Genomic DNA, 22,060 nt, shown 5'->3' on the forward strand with positions numbered 1-22,060 from the left:
ACACACTGTGAGATTATTTTAAGATATAAAAAAACACAATCATTCAATTTCCTTCAACTCCTAAAATTCTTCTATTTCCTCAAAAGCCGACAGTGTGCCTTATAATCCGGTGCACCTTATATATGGACTATTATTGAGCCACAACAGGTCTAGCAACTACGATAAGCCGACTTCATTTCGTCCATAGAAGAATAAGCGCACGGTGCATGCTTGGATAGTTGTTAGAACGCTGGTTTGTAATCTATTAATAAAGTTTGACTGACCTATCTACCTACCGACCATCTAGAATCAGGTCGTCTGGAGGTCATTTAGCACCAAGTTCTCCACGAACATGCTGTGCGTGAATGGAGAAGGGTGACCATCGTCCGGCCACGCCCCGGCCCAGTCGTGGAAGGTTCTCCTCGCCGACCGGAGTCGGACTGTTTTGTTGACATTCCGTTTAGTGCAGCTCCATCTAGTGGATGTATAACGTAACTCCAGCCTCTACTGTAGCGTCCATTCTATGCGCCTTATAATGCCTTATATATGAAAAAAGTTTTAAAATAGGCCATTCATTGAAGGTGCGGCTTATAATCCGGTGCGCCTTATAGTGCGGAAAACAGGGTAAGTGTTATTTTTAGCTTGCTGTAAAGTTAACAGGTGGTACAGCTTACTGTCATTATTATTATCTAAACATGTAGGACAACCTATTCATAAATGTATAGAATTGAATATATTTAATAGTAGCAACTGTTAACATTTGCCTATTTTACACTCAACTTTTAAGCATGATGGATACAAATTTTTCTGGAAACACAGATGAAGATTCCTCTACTGACACAAATAAACTACAGTACCACATATCATTTAATACAGGTTGTTCCATTTCAACAGTTCAAGATCTATGAACATGTATAATTAAATTTAGAGATACATTTCAGCACCTTTTTACCAACACAGCCAGTAGATCACACCCAAAACAGACTAAAAGACAAAACAACCACACTGTTGTTTTCTACGGAGCCCCCAAGAGGGACATTTTTTCTTTTGTGTTACCTTGCAATATTCTTACTGCAATATTTGCTGGTCTATTTCGCATACAGTCACAAATGTCATTTTAAAGAGCCTCAGTGAAATTGTGTTTATTCTTAACTCTTTGGTGCACAAAACTGATTAAAAATCAAATGATTCACTACATGTTTATGTCTGTTTGTGTGAGGCTGAGATGGATCTGCACATGGAAATGGTCCGTTAAACCATTCAGACCAACACAAACAGACACAATCAAGATTGTCAGATGATTTATTATTATTAATAAACTTTACATTATGAAATAATCAAAATAGCTTGGATGTATTTTTTTTTCTTTCCTTCTTATGGAAAGTTTCTGTTTGTCACAGGTCTGTGGTGCATTTCTGTCCTAAAGAAAAAGATATGAAACTTCAGATATTTCACAACCAGATATTAACATACATGGAACAACTTTTTGAAAACCTTATATTATAGCAGAAAGTGCGATGGCCACCGTAAGAAAGGCTTACAGTATTACATTATTCAATTATGCCACATGAACTGATCAGTAGATGATTGCGAGAGAACGCAAAAGAAAAAAAATACCCTCCATGTCTTCTAGGGGCTCCGTAGTTTTCTTATGTCAGGAGAATCAACATGAATTAAAAACTGGGAGCTCCACTTGCTTAATTTGGTCAACTGACTGTTACAGATTAATTTAACTTTATAACAAATACACTCTTGAGTTTCACAAGATAAACAAGGTCTCAAGCTGTTAAATGTCTCTGTTATATTAGCTTACACACTTCCATCCAGATCTGCCAGTCAGTGGTTGTTGTGCTGACATGTGAAAGCATCACTCTGAGGTGTAGCTAAGACAAAATACAGGAACAATGTGAAAGTTACCAGGCACATATAATAGAACTGGATAAACCGAACCGGGCTTTGAGCCCAGAGTTTAACAGAAGTCGTAAATATCTCAGTGCCAAAGAGAAGGGAAAGACCACAGAGGCCTAATGACTGGTGATTTGGTGAGCAGAATAAATTCTTCACAGAACCTTAACCTGAGTTACGGTACAGAGGAGGAGCTGTCGAACTCCAGCGATGTGTGATCCAAACCGCCGTATCCGTTCATCTTCTTCAGCTTCAGCTGGTCGACGTGGAACACCCCCTGGGTCTCCAGGATCGACTCCTTCTTGGAGAACATCCTGCTGATCTCCATGAAGGTCTTGTTTTTCGTCTCTGGGATTACAATATAAACGTAGATGGCGACCGAAAAACAAACTGTGGCAAACACCAGGTAGCAATAGGAGCCGGCAGACATCTGACAGTGGAAGAGACACGAGAGCAAAGAGATGAGTTGTCATGTTAGAGTGCCTGGACCAAAAAAAAAAAACAGGTCAGATTTTCATGTTGTTCTGGGCCTTGAAAGAGTATCTCTTTTTACTTTTTCTCATTTTATTTCAATTTAAGGGTTCGTGTGACTGACCAACACATTGTAGTACAAAATTTTAAAAAACAATATCAGATGACATCTGTGTAGTATTCATTTAGTATACAGCATCCAATTCTCTAATATAATAAAGTAGAACATTGGTCAACCAGCTGTGTGGGGTAGAAACCCAACACTGCTACTGTCAGAAAACTTGATTCCCATTATAAAACATAGTGGTGGCAATAGATTGATGGATTGATTGATTTTGGGTCATTAATTGAATTGACATAAAAATGTAACCGGAGATAAGTTTCAAAGTAAAATATTTTGACAGAAAGGTTAATTTATTACACCTACACCTTGCACTATTACCTTAAACAGTGTTTGTAGATTTTATCTTATTGTTTTCTTACGTTTTTTCTTTTTTTTTTCCACATTTAGCACTTCTGAGATTTTCTGGTTATTCCACTTATGTTGCTTATATTGCTCCAAAACACACTGAAGTTCAAATGTCATAAGGTAGGGGGGAAAAGTTAAAAAAGAATGGATACTTTTGTAACATGCTACAAATTCTGCAGTAGATTTTTTGTTGTTGTTGTTTAGAAAGCAGCTGAAAGCAAAAGGCAAGAAGTGGCTGTGCTACTGAATCAGAGCCTCAGCATCAATATGCATCAATGCGCTCCAGAAATGTTAAGGACTCAGGATCGTATGGGGATGTTCGGCGATCACCTGTAGGAAGGGGAAGACGAAGCCCACGGTGAAATTAGAGAGCCAGTTCAAGGAGCCTCCTATGATGTAGGCTGCAGGACGATGGGACTGTTTGAACAGTTCTGCTGTGATCAGGAAGGGAACCCCAGCTGCAACACAAACAAAAAAAGTGGTTCCAATAAACGTGGATTTATTGGAAAATAATATTCTGGTCAGAACAGAAATGCAGTGAAAGGTTGTGGTCATTTCATCAACAATACAAATTAAATCCAGAGTTTCCTCAGCGTATTATAAGCCTGGCAGGTCTTTACATTATTTATTTGTTTGTTTTATTTTAAACGTTTGCATTTTTTTAAGAATTTATAGTTGGCGTTCAGGTATTCATCTTCCAGTCTTCCAATAACACATAATTATCAAGTGATATTTTCTGGATGAATGACTGTCTTAGTGCCCAACCACTGGGCTTAGCCGGGGGAAACCTTGAAATCTAAAAGTGTTTTGACTCGATGAGAAAAATCCTGTAAAAACTTGAGAGCTAGCAGTCTTATTGCGAATGGAATAACACGTGTTAAACATTCTGCTTGCTTTTTGACTTTTCATAAATCTATTGTGAATATTTTTTTGGAACTCCACAACATATGGATGTGGAGTTCCCTAAAGTGCTTTCTTCTCTTAAAGCACCTGTTAACACTTTTTTTATTTTCTTGGTAATCACTACAAGTGGAGAAAAAGTGGATTAAAAAAGTGGTTAAATACAAAATTACAGAAAAAAAATCTGAATTATCCTTTCATTGAGAATAATTTCAGACATAATTAAACTTCCCAACTTCTTTATTGGAGTTTAACACTTCAACTAATAATGTCCCTCTCACTTTTTGCCCGCTGGGAGGCGCTAAAGCGCTTAGAAATACTTTCTTTTTCAACCCCACAGGAAAATGACAAAGGAGTAGTAGGGTCACACTAACAAAACAAAAATAATAAAAGAAGAATAATCAAAATTACAGAACTCAAGTCATGGGATTACGAGAATAAAGCAGCACTATGAGAGTAAAGTCATGATTTTGCAACTTTATTCTCTAAATATTACGACTTTATTCTCGGATCATTTCAACTTCACTCTCGCATGACTTTATTCTCAAAATATTACGAGTTTATTTTCACACTGCATTGTCCTCTCACCCTGATTGTTGTTGGTTTCCCACCTCACATGTCAAAGTTTCCATTACTCAGGACTCTGATTCTCACTCTTAACTCAATTTGTTCTTATTATTATGTCTGAATGGGCTGCACAGTGGCGCAGCTGGTAGAGCTGTTGCCTTGCAGCAAGAAGGCTCTGGGTTCGATTCCCAGCCCCAGTCTTTCTGCATGGAGTTTGCATGTTCTCCCTGTGCATGCGTGGGTTTTCTCCGGGTACTCTGGTTTCCTCCCACAGTCTAAAAACATGACTGTTAGGTTAATTGGTCTGTCTAAATTGTCCCTTTGTGTGTGTGCATGGTTGTGTGTCTCTGTGTTGCCCTGCGACAGACTGGCAACCTGTCCAGGGTGTACCCCGCCTCTCGCCCGGAACGTTAGCTGGAGATAGGCACCAGCAACCCTCCCGACCCCACTGAGGGACAAGGGTGTAAAGAAAATGGATGGATGGATTATGTCTGAATGAAGTGTGTGAAACTTGCCTGGTCCGATGCAGAAGCCAGCAATGATGCCAACCACACAGCAGACGCTGACGTAGCGCATAAATAGTAACTTTACCTGTGAGGAGATCAAACAGCATGATTTTATGAGTTTATCTGTGACCAGAGCGTACTACTGCAGTCCAGGTTTATTCTGTCATCAGCACTTTACTTGTTATCTAACACAGAAAGTAGATTTCTGTGTTAGATAACAAGTAAAGTGAAAGTAGATCGGTGCTTCTGTGATTTTTTGTGTGCGTACTCTTGTCTTCTCAAACCCCAAGTCTTTTGACATGTTACGAATTGGTGCGACATGTTTACAAGTGAACAGAATTATGTAGATGATGCCCAGCTTCCAACATAAAATCACGTATATTTCACAATATCAAATAAAACTTTGGAAAGAAAAAAAAAACTATAGAACATCATAACAAAGGAAATTCCTGGCATGTTCATAAAGGAGGTGCTTTCCCCTTCTATTCAGGCACTGGCTGTGTCTGCTTAAACTACGTAGACCTGTGCTTTCCACTCGTTTAAGTTTTAGAACATAATTGAATCAAATTAATTACAGAAGTAGAAAAAGAGTCATCTACTGATGTCCAAAGTATAACTTAATTGAAGTGTACAGAATCATGATTTAAATAATTTTTGTTTTCCTCTACATCCCTATCATCAATGGACTTTTTTTTAACCACTAAATGTCATTTTACCTGTTTTTGACAAATATATAGTGTACGAATAAAGTATTGCTTGAGTAAAATGCCGGGTAAAAATCAATGAGGGCATGGGTGTAAAAGTGTGAACTTTGTTTATGTTGTCTCCTTGAGCTTTTCACAGTACTACCAACGAAGGTACCTGTGGACACTCAAACAAAACATCCATGTTGTGCCTCTATTTAAACATTCAGAAGAAGTTAAATAAGAAGTTAAATCCTGAGAATCCTAGGCACTGTCAGGTACAATAAAAGCAGTTAAAGTCCGCGGGAGGGCAGACTCCCCTAACTCTAAGTTAGTTAAATTCTGTGTGGGACGGCGGCGTCCCCTGCTAAAGGACGGCGGAGTCCTCTATGAAATAGTTAAATTCCGCAAAGGACGGCGGTGTCCTCTATAGTTAGTTAAATTCCGCAAAGGACAACGGGAGTTTGTTTTTTTATTTTTATTTTTTAAATTTCTCTCTTTCTCACTGTTTATTTCTGTTTTTATTTTAATTATGTAAAGCACTTTGAAATGCCTTGCTGCTGAAATGTGCTATACAAATAAAATTTGATTGATTGATTGATTGATTCAGATTAGCATATATTTTAACATGTAGCATCAGTAGGGTCTTTTCTCACATTTAGAGTTTTCTTTGCGATATCTATTCAAACATACCCATAAAAGCTGGATGGTCAGTGCTGTGCTGATGACTCTGTGAACACACCTGTAGAATGAGGGCTAATGTGATTCCAGCGCTGCAGATCCCCATCATGGTGAAACCCCCAATCATGAGATGCCTCCTTCCCACCTTCTCTATAGTGAAACACTAAGAAATACACACCTCATGTCAGCCATGTTACATAAATATATATAAGAGAACACAGTCGGGGTAAATGTGACCCCAAATGAATGAATAAATGAAATTATCTACAGTTATTGGTATTGTTATTGTTATTAGAAGTAGAGTACATAGCTTTTATCTAACCTAGCAAAAAATGTGTATATTGAGGCTTTTCTCATTTAAAAGGTACTTATGTCCTGATTTGTACTAATATTTCAGTGAACATTTTATTATCATTTAATCAACACAGTTTATCCATAAGAAATTTTAAATGTTTAATACAAGCAACATATGGAAGGGAATGTAAAACAGCACAGTCTCCCTGACTCGTCCAATGGAATCAAGTCTTAAAGAAACAACACATAAAACAAGTCATCATACCGGCTCCATCACAGCATGTCTCATTATTGCATTCTTACCCCGATGAGCCCAGCGATGATCTCTATGATTCCTGTTCCTGCTGTCGTATACTGGATCTCTGGCACTGGGATGCCGGCGTTCTTAAAGATGTCGTTCGTGTAGAACCAGATCTGCCAGGGAGACAAACTCTGAATGTCCGGTTGGATAAATATCACATAGCTTTTTAAAGTACAGAATGGGTGCAACAGTTAAAGATGAAGCAGCTTTTAGAGATTTGAAACCGACTCAGAACATGTGGTGCATTTAGTGTAAAAAGACAATGAGGATGATGATTAGAGGACCAGCTGCCTACGTACGTCTATCACGTACGTGATCACACAAGGTTGATGTTGTTATACGTACATATATTGATACCATGATAAACATATATATTAATTAGCAATTTGCATGATTTTTTTTTCAAAGATGAGGGGGAATTTTTTTTTAACAGGATCATAAACTCACTATTTACAAAAGGAACTAGATTTTTCTTAACCTTGCTTCTGATTCTCCCATTTGCCTCTGCCTGCTCCCTTCCCTTTGCTGCATCCACTCACCTGTGATTAGCCCTTCTGCTCCCTTTGGTTGTGTTTACACAGTAGGTGTTGATGCTCAAATCCAATTTTCGATCAGATTTTTGCGTTTGTGTGTGTGTGTGTGTGCGTGTGTGTGGTCATACTACTGAATGACGCAACTGCAATCAGACGTCTGACTGACAAAGACGAAAATAGTGTCACACAGCAGAGCACCATTTACAGATGTAATAGTGAAAGCTGCTGTCTATGGATGGATTTTAAAGTTAGTCAGAAATGGGAGCTGCCAGTACTGTCTCAAGATCATAGCAAGGCTAAGGAAGAACAATGGAAGTGTCTGTCCATATTGTCTGTCTACGATGTTGAAGGCGTGCACGAGGGAGCGTGCACGAGGGAGCATGCACGAGGGAGCGTGCAGAGCAGTGAACGCTCAGAGAGTTGCAGTGGTTGTTCCTGAAAACTTTGGAGAAGTCACCAGCTTTGCTTGGAGGAACTGGACAACAAAAATTTGGCTGTTTTGGGAGTCGCCATTGAGATGCACCAGTGAGACTCTGAGGCAAATGCAAAATTAACGGAGTTGGCCTCACACAAAACGATCATTGTTATCTGAACTGGCTCCCCCTGTGTTTGGGCCTTGGATGGCTGGGCTAGCTCAAATTCTCCTGGATGTTACTCAAACAAGATACTCTGCTCCCACTCTCGTACGTTTTCCATGACATCTGTGGACTTGACCCAAAGTGCTACCAAGGCTGCTGATAAAACGCTCCATCACTTGTCAATGTCAGGGGGTGGGGTTGTGGTTGTTGAGGAGAGACGCAGGCTGAACCCAGGTGTAGTGAAAATGATGAATTTAATGAAAGCTCAACAACAGTCCAGAACAGGCAGCACGGCAGAGAGTTAGTAAACAGCTAATACTGGTAGCAACTGACAACTGAAGACTGAAAAACAAGAGCTAAGCAAACCAGGACTTCACAGTTCAACTGGAGCGCTTCAAGGTACAACAAGACGTTATACGAAAGCTGAGGTTGCCACAGGACTTCACAGTTCTACTGTGGACGGCCGACAGACCGGGTCCTCGTACGTTAGACGAGGACCCGACAAGAGACAGAGACAATAGGTGGACTTAAATACACAGGGAGGGTAATCAGGTAACTAGACACACCTGGGAAGCTATCAACAGGGAAGACGCAGAGACAATAGAGACTCTCAGGACAGAAACAGAACACAGAAAACCCTTAAAAATAAATACACAGAAACACGGATCGTGACAGTCAAGGACCATGGCTGAGGGGGATTTTGGAGGAGTGTTCATGGGCTTACTTACTTGCAAACACACACATCCACACACATATAAAACATACCGCCCCTCAACTCTCTGCCACCGTTACATTGTCTATAAAGGAGGGGCTTTTTCTTGTGCATAGATTTTCTTGCAACCTCCCACTGTGTCCTTTACACTACAGGGACAAAGTGTGAGACCTCCACCTCCAGCCTCATTTTGTTCATTTCTGATCTAATAAAAGGGTTGTCTTTTTATTTTTTAATGATCCACTCAATGACAATCCCAAGTTCTTGTTTGCAATTTGGTCCAAATAATAATAATTTAAAAAAAAAAACACACACACACACTTTATGATAACTCCAACATAGTGGGCTGCTGAGTGTGATGGTGAAATAAGCAGATGGAGAAGACATGGGAACTACCAGTCCCATGTCTGGGACATTTGGACTAATCAGGCCTGAATCTACTTTTTTGTTAAATATTGCTGCGTTGTTTTTATTCATCTTGATCTTCTTTAATCTTTTTACAATATTTTTTTTGATATTTTTTTTTGTTTATAATTCCAAATAGAGAGAAACTGCAGAATATTGAACAGCTTTGCAGTCTCAGGGTAACCAGCCCAGACACACAACAGCTGTTTCCTCTTAATCCATTTGGCTTCACTTGTATTTGAGTTAAATTTCTGAAGCTATTTGGAGAGAATTTTGTTTTTTAGCAAGTGTCAAAATCAGTATTTTAATGTAATGTGCGACAGCCATGCTTCTCAAACAGCACTCCAAGAAATAACTTAAATTTCGAAGTTATTGTAGTGCCACATAATCTGTCTTATCCAGAGATGCTAATTCTTTGACACACCAGCCTTCGACAGTTCTGACGCTTCAAGATCTTTTCTATTGTTGCTAAGCACCTTACAGATTTGCGTAAAACGCTGAAAAATCGTCACCCATACCGTTTCTTAAGCTGTACAGAGTACTTACAGCATCAATCCCAGATAGCTGCATGCCAATGTTGATAACCATCACACTCAACACTTGCCATCGGACCGAATCGTCCAGCAACAGGTTCCAGACCGACAGCGTTTCTACGGAGGACAGGGAGCGCTGTTCCTCCTGCATCTCTTCGATTTCAGCCTGGATGTCACACTTGGCTCTGTACCATTTCAGAGCTGAAAGGCATCAGACAGAGAGCTGAATCATATCGGCATGTATCAAGTCAACACCAGGAACATACAGAGTTCACCAAACACTTGAAAAATTCCACTAGTGTATTAACTTTTTTACTCTTATTGTTCCTTTCTACCGATTTTAGCATCATCATGTTAAAATTTAGTCAAGCGTAATGATGTTTAATCTTTAGTCTTATCTTGTTTCTCAGTGGCTGAAGCTCCTGTGGTACTTAATCTTTTGAACGATGTGTCTAGAAGCTTTTAAAGTCTAAATGTAAAAAAAAAAAATCTAACTTATTTGACGGGGTGTGTATAAGACTGACATGACACTGTCATAAAGATGAAGGAGTTTTCATGAATGTTTACGACTGAGGTCATGAAGCGTCATTCGGTAAATAATGACACTCTTAATGCAAAGTTAACAATTTTAATAGACTTTTATTGCAAGTTTTAATGCAACTTTGCATTAAAACTGTGATTATTTACCAAATAATGCAAGATGGAGACTTTTAATGTACTTTTAATGCACATTTGCTCTAAAAATTTCATTTACCCAATGACACTTCATAACAACAGTAGAAAATGTTTATGAACACTCCTTCATGTTGATGACACTGCCATGTCAGTCTTATGCACACCCAGTCAAATAAAGTGTTTAAAAACTTCACAAGATCCCAGTTGCTCAAAGTTTTACTGTAATATCTTCAGTGCTTTATTCCAGTGTCTCTATTTCTAGTGACTGTTGCACACTGAACACACTGGTGAAAAAATTGATTCACAAAAGGAAGATTTTGTGAAACATCAAATCTTGTGATTTATATGCAGCTTTTGACGACTGTCTCAAACTGACCTTATTCTTTGTAAATCGCTTACATTACAAGAATCGCAGATGTATGGACTTTATGATGCCTTTTCTAATTTAGCCTCTCAACATTTCTGTAGGAATAGAAGCGGTGCAACAATACTGACCTGTAATTGTGGCATGAACATTATTCTTCTCGATCAGCAAGTACCTAGGGCTCTCTGGGAACCATGGCAGCAGCAGCAGCTGGATGAACGTCGGCACAAACACCACTGAAAGAAAAAGAGGCCAGTACTCCTCCTGTAAGAGCAGCAACACAGAGGATCAGAGATCTGTTCAGGCACCCCCAAGAGTGTAATACTAATATCAAAGGGCGGAAATTTTGATAAGGAAAAAAATATTTGGTAGTGCCATTTTTCACACTGGGATGTGTGAAAAATCCTAGTGTGATTTTTCACCCTTGGCGTCTGTCATTTTTTCTGTCTGTCTGTCTCTCGTCATGTGGAAACAAGTGCTGACTGTAAACATATTGGAAAAGGTGAAAATCTTAAGTTTCTTTCTTATCTATTAACCTCCTAGACGGGCATTGTTGTCAGCAGAAGGAAGCATTCAATCAAGAAGGGAGATTTCAATGAAATTATTCCACAAGGTATAGTGTGTGTGTGTGTGGGGGGGGGGGGCAACTATTTCAATAGGGGGGTTTAATTTATTTTCAGTTATTACAATGTTAGTAACTTCTGGTAAATTCATACAAAACAAATTTACAATTTTATGCTAAACAACAAAAAAATAATTGACAGTCGTGTCAAAGGTTTTTTTTTAAGCTTCTTAAAAAGCCAAAAATATCTAAAACTGTTTAACATGGGAGAGTGAGCATTACAGGAGAGGTTTGGTTTATCTTGGCGTCTGTCATTTTGTCTGTCTGTCCGTCTGTCTCTTGTCATGTGGAAACAAGTGCTGACTGTAAACATATTGGAAAAGGTGAAAATCTTAAGTTTCTTTCTTATCTATTAACCTCCTAGACGGGCATTGTTGTCAGCAGAAGCATTTGCACTACCTTTCCCAGGAGCTCATGGAGGCCGAGGATTTGGGCAGCAAAGACTCCGGTTCCTATAAAGATGCTCGGAACAAGACCCAGAAATCCTCTCAGGTTCTTTGGCGCTATCTCACCAAGGTACATCGGTACGACACTGAGAGAGATCCCTGCAGGGACACGAGCAGAGAAAATGGACATGTTGTCTCTCCATGTAGAAGTTTTTATGCCACTTCCACATTCCTTTAGTATTCAATAGGACATTGAATACAGAACATTGTTTTACTTAATGAGTAGCTGTCAATAAGCTTGACATAAACACATGAATTCTTCACCACCACAAAAAACAGGATTTGTTTGTTAAATACTTAATGAAACACATTTACCGTGTTTGATGTTTGTTGTAAATGACTTATACTCACAAAAATGAGGTAATTAGTCCCCTAAATCTTTTAGGGGTACGCAGTACCTGACCGTACCCCCCTACTTTCAGCCCTGATGTTACGTTTTAAGGACTTTTTTCAGCTGATGTATAACAGGATAAGTGGGCACACATGTGTACTTGTCTGTTGTGTGCGTGCGTGCGTGCGTGCGCTTGTGTGTGTGTGCAGGTACCTGAATGTATCCCTGTGATGAAGCGGCCAATGATGACCATTTCAGGTGAACCACAAATCCTACTGAAGCCCATAAGGGAGCCAGCTATAAACACCAGCACTGTTGTGTTGACCACTGTACCCTTCCTGAAAATGAAACCAGAAATATACAAATATATAAATATGAATATTCACTCACCAGCCCAAATGAGGCTATTACAAACAGTGATCTCCTTTTATTTATTTTGAACATGACAGAAGTATAAAATCACACCCTAATCCTAACTCTAACCCTCAGTTTACACATTAGTGCTAACTCTCACCCATATTTCTATGTCTCCTTATATTTCCTTTTAAATTGTATTCAATTTTGACTTTGTTTTAAATCCTCATTTAACTTGTTCCATAATTTTACACCATGAGTTGAAATACAAAAGCTCTTTCTTATTGTGCCTAAACTATGAATCCTTAAGTCTCAGTAACCTGTTGAGTTATATCCCCCTTTCTCTTTCAAAAACATGCTCTGTATGAGCTCAGCTGGCAGTTTATTAGATGCCTTAAACATAATTTGATCAATTTTTAAATCCCACCAGATCTTCAAATTTAAGAATTCTAAATTTTAAGAATAACAGGTTTGTGTGTTCATAAAAACTGACAGTATGGATGATTCCTTGGTCATTTTCATGAAAAAAGTGTGAATTGATTAGATCTATTGCGACATAGAGCACCATCCTGCTGGGATCAAACATGGCAGGATGGATCCACTGTGATCATAAAGGGATAGACTATTGAGGAATTTTCCTGCCATAATCCAAGAGCACACATTTTCATTTTGAAAGCAGGACTTCCTGTCTTTCTTCTCAAAACTTGTAATGTTGGCACTCAAACCTTTGTCCTTGCGCTCTCGCAGAACTCTCTGCTCATTTACAAGACATTCTCTGCTTGGTTCTGGAACAAAAGTGCACCGTCGCCTGGCAAGTGTTGTACTGTGTGCAGACTAAAAATGTGTGCTCTCGAATTATGGCAGAAAAATTCCCCCATAGGGAGATTTCAATATTTGCTCCTTAGGAAACAAATCTTACCTGCCAAAGCGAGAAACCAGCATACCGACGATGAGGGAGCCCAGCAGACCTCCGATGGCAAAGACGGACACAGTGAGAGAGTACATGAGCGTCAGGGTCTCCCCACTGAGTCCCGTCCCATTACGACTCACAACCGTTTTGTTGTAGAAACTCTTTATGTACTGAAAGAGCAAAGTGGCAGTAAAGTTAGTGATCAAAATAAAATTATGCATAAAAAAAAGATATTGAAAGCGTTGAAGCGATAATATGTTGAAAAGGAAATCTTGTATTTGCAATGTTGAAAAAGCACAAGCAGAAAAGATCCAGGCGTTTTGTTGTCAGTGGCAACTTTTTCCTCTGTAATGTCTAATCTTTCTCTTGTTTTTAGAGGGGTCAAATAAATGTGACATGTGAAAACAGCACTGCCCACTTAACATTTTATTCACTGTACTTTATTTGTTTCCTTGTATTTATCCAATTAAAATTTGCTGTATGTTTTTACCGTCATGGTAGTTAAATCACAATTATCTTCTGTGGGACTGTATGCAGAAGAGCACATCTGGACAATGTTTTAGAGAATGCAATGCCTTTACACAGTTTCCCCAGAAATGTATTCATAATATTTGTCATATCTGGAAATGTTGCAATTATAATCACACATTTGAACTATATCTGTCTACCCCAATGATTGATAGAATATTACAAACATAAAAATATTTTGGTAGGATCACATGATAAGCGATTAATCTCGATTAGACTGTGAAAACTGTGATTAAATAGATCAACATAAGAATATTGTTTATCATGGAAAAGTCTTCACCAAATAGCTTGTTTGCTTATAACTTACAATGTCAAGATGTATTTGCTCTTTAGTTGATGTACAAATAAACACAATTCATCAAGTTATTTGTTTTTATATGTTCCAGTAATTGATTATTTTGATGCCATTGGTTCACATCAATGTTTCTCAAACTTTTTCACGCCGAGTATCACTTAACCCATTTGACAAACAGCCACGGATCACCTGATCTGACATTGACCCCGACATAACACATCTTAGTGTATGACGCAGCCTGAAATGAAAATACTAGTCTCAACTATTGTTGTTTTCTTTGTTCATACTAATGAGAAGAGTGGTGCTGTTTGGTAAATGTGACTGGTCACGATAAAGCCATGAACAGTACTTGGCCATTTTGAGCACAGACATAATATAAGAGTAGACCCCGCATGGACCTTACCAAGCTCCGCCCAGAAACGCCCTCGAAAGTCCCACGTGACCTCATATCTCACATTAACAGCTTAGCTCCAATGTCTAAACATGGCATTTTTCGTTCTCTGCAGAGTATTTCTGAGTCGATTAGTGTAGCATTTCTGCCGGATTTTCACAAAATATCAGCCACGACAATGGACAAGGGAACCAACAAGTTCATGTCATCTTTTTTGGACGACATCAAGGTGTTTGAGCCACGCGATGCCTCCAACATTGTGCGCGTCACAGCTAAATGCTAATGGTCGATGAGAAAAACAGCAGATCCTCACACCCACAGCATAAATATAGCCGTGGACAAGATCACTGATGGTTATTGTTCTTGCAAGGCTGGGTAAGTTGGGCATTCATGATTTTGAGGGTTCGAATGTGCCTAGGACTTATACAACCGCGGTAAAGCTAGCCGGTGTTACGCCAATCCGAGTTTCCCCATCAGATACGGTTCCCCCTGCAGCTCCGCCCACGCGGCAAAATACGCCTGTGCTCGTGCTGAGCACTGAGAAAGCACGCGCCTAGGGAACTACGGACACCATGAAAGCTCAAACAATATGTTTCGGCAAAGTTGTCACTTTCTTCGCGTTTTAGCGGGAAACTAATAATAATAACAATAACAACAACAACAATAATAATAAATAATAGTGATGATAAATACATATGTAACATAGATATTATAATTATTATAAATGTATATATATGTTTAGTTATATATACATCTATATATATTTATGAAATAAAAACAGGGCAATGTATTTTAATACTCGATATTACCCATCAGATACCGTTCCCCTTGTTTTACAGTGGGAGAACGGTATCTGATGGCCATATTTCACCCATCAGACACCGTTCCCTCTACGTTAAAATCACCCATCAGATACCGTTCCCCTTGTTTTACAGTGGGAGAACGGTATCTGATGGCCATATTTCACCCATCAGATACAATTCCCCTTGTTTTACAGTGGGGAACCCCTATCTGATGGCAATATTTCACCCATCAGATACCGTTCCCCATATTTTAAAATCACCCATCAGATACTGTTACCCCACTGTATCTGGTGGGCGAAATATGAAATATATATATATATATGTAAATTCTTTTTTGATAGATAGATAGATAGATAGATAGATAGATAGATAGATAGATAGATAGATAGATAGATAGATAGATAGATAGGTAGGTATCAGCGTCGCTGATGAAGGCTGAAGGGAGCCTGGATGGGGCAGATAGATCAGTGAGCTTAATGACTGCCCTCACTAAATATGTGTTTAACAGGGGGGCTATGGTCCCCAAACTAAAGCTTTGTGTGCTTTGGAGTTTCTGTGCTGATGAATTTTCTTTGAAGCGATAAAAGCTGGTAGCTCTTGAATTGCTACAAAATAAGGCTGCATTTCCTCCCTGAGCCCACTGGCTGCAATGCAATGTTGGGATATTTTTCCTCCAACAGGTTCCAGAGGAATCACCTCAAACCAGATGTTGGACTGGATTTTATTTCAGTGTCATTTGTGAATGTTTCTCATTTTCAACAGTGGAGCTATAAAGGTTGAAAAATGTTATTATTTTGGAGAAAATCTCATCAGCATCAATATTTCCACTAAATAAGAGGCAAAGACATTTGTTTGATAAAGGAAAAGGCTCTCAGACTCTGAGCTTATACTGTTATCACTACGTGTTAAATACTCTGTGTATGTTAACGTAGATCAACAGCAAGCCAAACTCAATTCCATGAGCCAGGAAGCTGAGTGTCTTGCTCCTTTATTACGTTTTCTTGACACAACTTTGAGCAGTGGTGTAGAAAAGCTCAATGAAAGGTTGAGTAAAACTATAAGAAACACAAAAAATAAACTATGCATCAGCACTAGATACACAGAATAAACTTCTAGTGTCTGAATAGAATTAACCTTAGCTGCAGTTAAGAAACAGTCACGTAGCAACTGTTGCTATGTAAACAAAAACTATCAGGATATGGCTTTTCTAGAATAAACACATTTGGAAAACAATCTCAAAATAAACTAACAAAACATCTAACACCAAACAGAACACAGATTGAACAGCCATTGTTTTCGGAGGTGTAAGAAAAGATTGACAACACAGGAGGTGAAGTTCATACATGAACAGGCAGGCTTTCTCTCTGTGAATAGGTATTCATTCCAAACTGCAACTGCCTCTGCTACCCACAATGCACTAATATCTCAAAATTCTCTTTCAAAATAAAAGACAGACAAATTAATACTATAGAACTTTCTAAAACTAATTAATAAGACATTTCCAACTTCCAGCCTGGGGCAGAACAGAGCTCAAAGCACCAAACTATTTTTTCTATCATACAATTAATTTAATTTCACATAATTATCGCGGTAGAAGCCATTTGTTTGTTAAATACTTAATGAAACACATTTACCATGTTTGATGTTTGTTGTAAATGACTTATACTCACAAAGAACGAGATAATTAGTATGAGTTTGTCGTTTATTGAACGTTCAGAAACTACAGCGGCTGTGATGAGCCAATGCAAAAGTAAAAAAAGGTAAAACAACCCGAACAGGTGATCAACTCTAAACCACTCGCACCATTTTACTCTCCGTCTCTGTCATTTAAGCACAGTCGTTGCTATGGCAACCTCCTGCGCTCCACAAGCCGACCCGAGATTATGTTAAAGACATAACATTCAGTCCGTTACAATATTAGGTTTGCAGGCTTGATATTTATTATCAAACCTATCACTGCTTTATGTGTTATTATTATTATTACTATTATTATTATAAATTCAGTGTTTCTGCCAAAGTACAACACCAACAGATTAAGGGACTCCTTTGTCCCTTGTGCAATTAAACTGCTGTTAATGTTTTAAGTCTTTTATGTATTATCTGAGAGAGCTGTGTGGGAGAGAAATGACAATTTCACCAAGGAGATCTATCCATCTATCTATCCATCTCGTTAATTTAAGAGTGATTTTCAAATTTGACCTGATCCCATTATATATACCACCGAGTTTTTTTTTAGAATATCTAAATATGAATGACGATGGGCTCTGTGAGTCAGGTAGAAAAAAACATTACATATATTGTTATTGTCTTTTGTTGATAATGGCAGACAGATCGTCATGTATTCAACACAGTGTTGGCTATAATTCCTCTGTGGCAGGTACATTCTGAATGTGAGTGTGCTTTCTGTGAAGTGCGCGTGCGTGTGCATGTGTGTGCGTGTGTGTGCGTGTGTCTTACTGCAGCAGGGGAGTTGACCACAGCCAGGTTGTAGCCATACAACATAGAGCTCCCAAATGAAGTCAAGAATGCCACTGCTAGCAGAGAACCAGTCAGTTGCTGCAATCAGAAGCAGATACGGGTGTTCAAGAGAACTGCATCCATAAATGGTGGGGAAAGTAATTGCTTGGTTCTGATACTGTCCAAAGAGCATGTGCACAATGTTACAGAACATCTGGAAATTCTTCGAAGAATGATTCTTGTAAAATTAAGAAAATTACAGACAACTCTAATCATCCTCTTCTTGAGGTTGCTATACAACAGCAGTGTTTCTGAAAGAGTTTCTTTCTTTTTTCTTCAATTTCGTTGCGCTCTATTTGTGCACAATGACATTTAAAGGAATTCTGATTCTGACTCTTACAGTAATAGACTTCTGACGAAGTCTATTACTGTAAGACAACACTATTTAATGTGGCTTTAATAAGGCATGATCAAAGTAAATCCATCCATTGTCTATACCCACTTATCCTTGCAGGGTGACAGATAGGTTGGTCCCTATCTCCAGCGGTCATCGGGCAAGAGGCGGGGCACACCAGTCCAACAGAGAAACATAGGATATAGAATCTCACACACACACTCCCACAGTTTGCTTATTGAATTGTGGGACAATGACTCCACAAAGTCAAGGATCCAACAGGGAGCACGAGACACAGGTGAAGTTAAATACACAGGGGCTAATTAGGGGAACACGAGACAGCCGGAACCAATCAGGGGCTTGACAGGACAACACTACACATGGTCTTCATTAACCAATAAACCCACACGAAAACCAATATCCACACAGATTTGTCTAATAAAAGTTTATTCAATGGAAAAGATGGAGATTAAGGTGGATCTAATTGCAGACTCTTTTTGTCCGTATAACCTCAATTCACACAAGTTTACAGCACACTACAGAAGCTGAGACGTGAATGGCAAGATCCATATCACAAAGCCATTCCCTGATACGTGTTTGACCCTTTGGTGTTTCTCAAAGCACACTGAGGGGTCAGTGATGAGAAAAGAGAGGGAGATCTTTTTGTTCTAATGGACAGTTTGCAGATATCTTGAAGCAGAGTACATCAGATGACACCACGTTGGAGGAAGTTTGTTTTGCCTTTCTCAAACACCCTGTATTTATTGCTCACATCCCTAACTGCAACTGAGCCATTTCATTTGTTTGGCTGGCAGCCAGCTCAAAGGAGGCCAGAGGGGAAACTGCTGAATAATTTTCATGCAACACTCCAACGACCAATTCACTCGCCAAATGTATTTGTGCTCTACGTCTTTAGACTTGACACTTTATTTACTGCAATCACTCAGTTTTGACAGCCGAGCATTTTTTTTTCTTAACGGCACAAGCTGGCAGGTAGACAAGAGGGTGTCTAAAACAACATCATAAACTATCCATCCAGGCTTCTCATGTGACATGAACACTGAACTTACCGAAGTGATTTTCCCCGATGATGGAATTAAAATCTCCTCAGCCATTTAGGAGTTCTGGTATCTGGTCCAAAGCAACAAAAAGTAAAAAAAAAAAAAAGAAAGAAAGAAAGAAAAAGAAAAAAAAAAGATCCTGTCTACACAGCAGCGTCTGTCATAACTGTAATAGCAGGCGTGGTCACTTTGGTTCCAAATGAATAATTCTGGGATGTTGTTAGTTTGGAAGTGTGTTGAGCAGCAGTCCACAGGCCACTAATAACAAGCTACCACAGTGTCATCACATGATAGGAAGCAGCGTGACAGACGGAGAGAAAAGCCTGCTGAGAGCAATTAGCCATAACAAAATTTTAGAGGTTAGGGGAAACAAAATGAATAGAGGGTACGAATAAAAAAAAAAAAAAAGTAAGGAAGAAAGTAAGAACTGAAAAGCGAATGAATTAATGGTGAAACTGGAGCTGGAGTAAGACGAGGAGAAAAAGCAGTGGAGCGGAAGAATAAAAATGAAATAAAGGACAGATGAGACTTGAGGGAAAAGAAAAAACCAGACAAGCAGGAGAGGTGAGAGGAGGAGAGTCAAAAGAGAGAAGACTGAAGAGTAAAGACAGAAACAAAGAAACAGACGTTTTAAAGCGCAAAAACGGAGCCAAAGGGAAGAGATTAGGAGAGATTAGGACTGAACCAAAAGTGGAACTTACGAAGTACACAGTGAAATGAACAGTGTTAGGTCAACACGGAGCCACATAAGGTCCCACCCTGAACAAAGCTACAGTTGTCAGAGTCAATTTTACTCTATAATCACTTATAGAGTAAGTTTTGAGTAACACTCACAATTGTTAATATACTTTTACTCTTTTTCAGATAAATAACACTTGTAGCGTTACTTAATTATGACACTGTTACTTTTAAAAAGTTATTCTAATTATTACCCGATAGTGTGATAGAGTGTAGCTTACAGCAGGCAGTAGGCAAGGCCGCCATTTTGTGGCGTCTGCCCTTCTGACCAACACTACCTGGTACGGTGGGTGAGTTGAACTGGCAAAGCACCGATTGCAGGGCAAACTCCTACCACTGTCACTGTCGTCCCCCAAATAACATGCTATTTCTGTGCTAAACTTGTTATTTTAGTCAAAACTTTAGAACATTTTAATTTAGAAAAATTTGGCAGATTTTTTCTGAAATCAAAAACTATTTCTTTTGTTTTGTCGACATTCAGGTTTAGATGGTTTGCATCACACCAGTCCACCAGATGTTTCACCTCCTCTCTGTAGATCGTTTCACCGTTGTCCCTAATGACCCACCACAAACTTAAAGATGTGATTTGTACTGAATCTGGGATGGCAGTCATGTGTCGTCAGGGTGAGTGGAGGGGACAGGCAGTGGTGAGGGAGATGACCCTTGTGGTAGTTTTGTCAAACCTCACAGACTGGAGTCTGTCTGTCAGGAAATCCAACAGACAGGGGGAACTAGTTTACTCACCAAATGCTGGGAGAGGATTGTGTTGAATGCTGAGCTGAAGTCCAGAAACAGTTTTCACACATGGGGATTTTTCTCCAGGTGTTTCAAGCTCAAGTGCAGCACAGGATTCAAACCTGTGACGGCCACGTCAAGAACTAAGACTTCTTTATGTGGGTTGTGCCTAACCCCTGTACCAACATAGTACCTCATTTTTACTTATTTTTTACTCCTGTAAAGAGTCTCTGAGTGTCCTAAAAAGTACTATATAAATTTTATGTACTATGATTCTGATTATTATTAACATGTGAATGTGGAAGTGAATGGATGAATTCACTCATGCTTTGGTGGTCCTGTTTATTATTATTATTATTATTATAGAAGGGTCCATATATATATATATATATATATATATATATATATATATATATATATATATATATATATATATATATATATATATATATATATATATATATATATATATATATATATATATATATATATATATATATATATATTTTTTTTTTTTTTTTCAGACATTGAATATTTAGCACTACTGGAAAGTTCCCACAATCATATGGCTCTCAAACTCAAGTTTGACCTGATTAAATATATTCTTGCTATTTTTGATCATAATGGTTTCTACTGGCACATGGTGAGATTCATTTGAAACAGCTCGGTCGTCACGCCTCTCAGTGGTCATGTGCTCATAATTTTGGCTGCAGTTGATGGAGCAGTAAGTGTGTTTCCTATGGCTGGTCGCTGGGTTACAACCACCCGCCTAGCATTATGTACTTCCTAATCCTATGATTTACCTCCACTGATTAAGCATGAAAGACTGGTTTTGTTCATTAAAGCCTATTTTTCCGTGCTAACAATATCCTCATTTATTCTACATCATGATTTTTATACATTTGTAAAATGAGGTCTGGAAACTGAAACAAGTATACCAGGCTATCCTGTGGGTGACTGTTCAAAGACAAGCAAACATGAAACATCCACAATAGTCTATCAATACTTTTTCCTCCAAATGCCCATCCAACCATGGATTATCTTTGTATGCTTATCACTAGAGGGGTCACCAGGGGTGCTGGTTCGTCAACAGGCAACAATTATGGACACCAAAGAAAAGTTAGAAAAGTTTTCTGGTAGAAATGAAAGATTTTTCATGGCGTTTTCCTGCATTTGGATGTTCTGACATTAGATCTTGGAGGCCCCCCAGTGGTCAAAGTCAGGGCCCAAGAAAATGACATTAGACAGTATGGCTTTTAAAGAATACATATTACATAAATAGTTAATCTCACAGAAATCAAGTTATAAAAGCACAAAAATAATAACAGATCGTTTAGATTTGCATTTTAAAAGTTATATGTTTTATATTACTAGTATCTAAAATAACTGCGATAATTATTAGTATACTTTACTAAAATATATTGTCAATTGTGATTTTA

General features: G+C 38.6%; 1 protein-coding gene across 2 annotated transcripts; it reads right to left on the reverse strand.

Annotated features, from left to right (window-relative positions):
- Nucleotides 1-699: 699 nt before the first annotated feature.
- On the reverse strand, nt 700-20,242 carry slc2a15a (solute carrier family 2 member 15a). 2 transcript variants are annotated; one of them, XM_008428933.3, is made up of 12 exons: nt 19,158-20,242; nt 17,694-17,792; nt 13,229-13,389; nt 12,169-12,293; nt 11,578-11,723; nt 10,688-10,820; nt 9,531-9,718; nt 6,759-6,869; nt 6,223-6,324; nt 4,807-4,882; nt 3,155-3,282; nt 700-2,314 (listed from the first exon to the last, which is right to left on the reverse strand). In XM_008428933.3, exons 1-12 carry the CDS (start codon nt 19,200-19,202, stop codon nt 2,060-2,062), a joined length of 1,569 nt encoding a protein of 522 aa, XP_008427155.1. In that variant the 5' UTR covers nt 19,203-20,242; the 3' UTR covers nt 700-2,059. The 2 variants fall into 2 exon arrangements, with proteins under 2 accessions (XP_008427155.1, XP_017164288.1); XM_017308799.2 differs by lacking the exon at nt 19,158-20,242 and adding an exon at nt 18,196-19,114.
- Between the last annotated feature and the right edge of the window lie 1,818 nt (nt 20,243-22,060).

The sequence above is a fragment of the Poecilia reticulata genome, chromosome 15, assembly GCF_904066995.2.
Source record: "Poecilia reticulata chromosome 15, P_reticulata-male-v2, whole genome shotgun sequence".
Classification (NCBI taxonomy): Eukaryota; Metazoa; Chordata; class Actinopteri; order Cyprinodontiformes; family Poeciliidae; genus Poecilia; species Poecilia reticulata.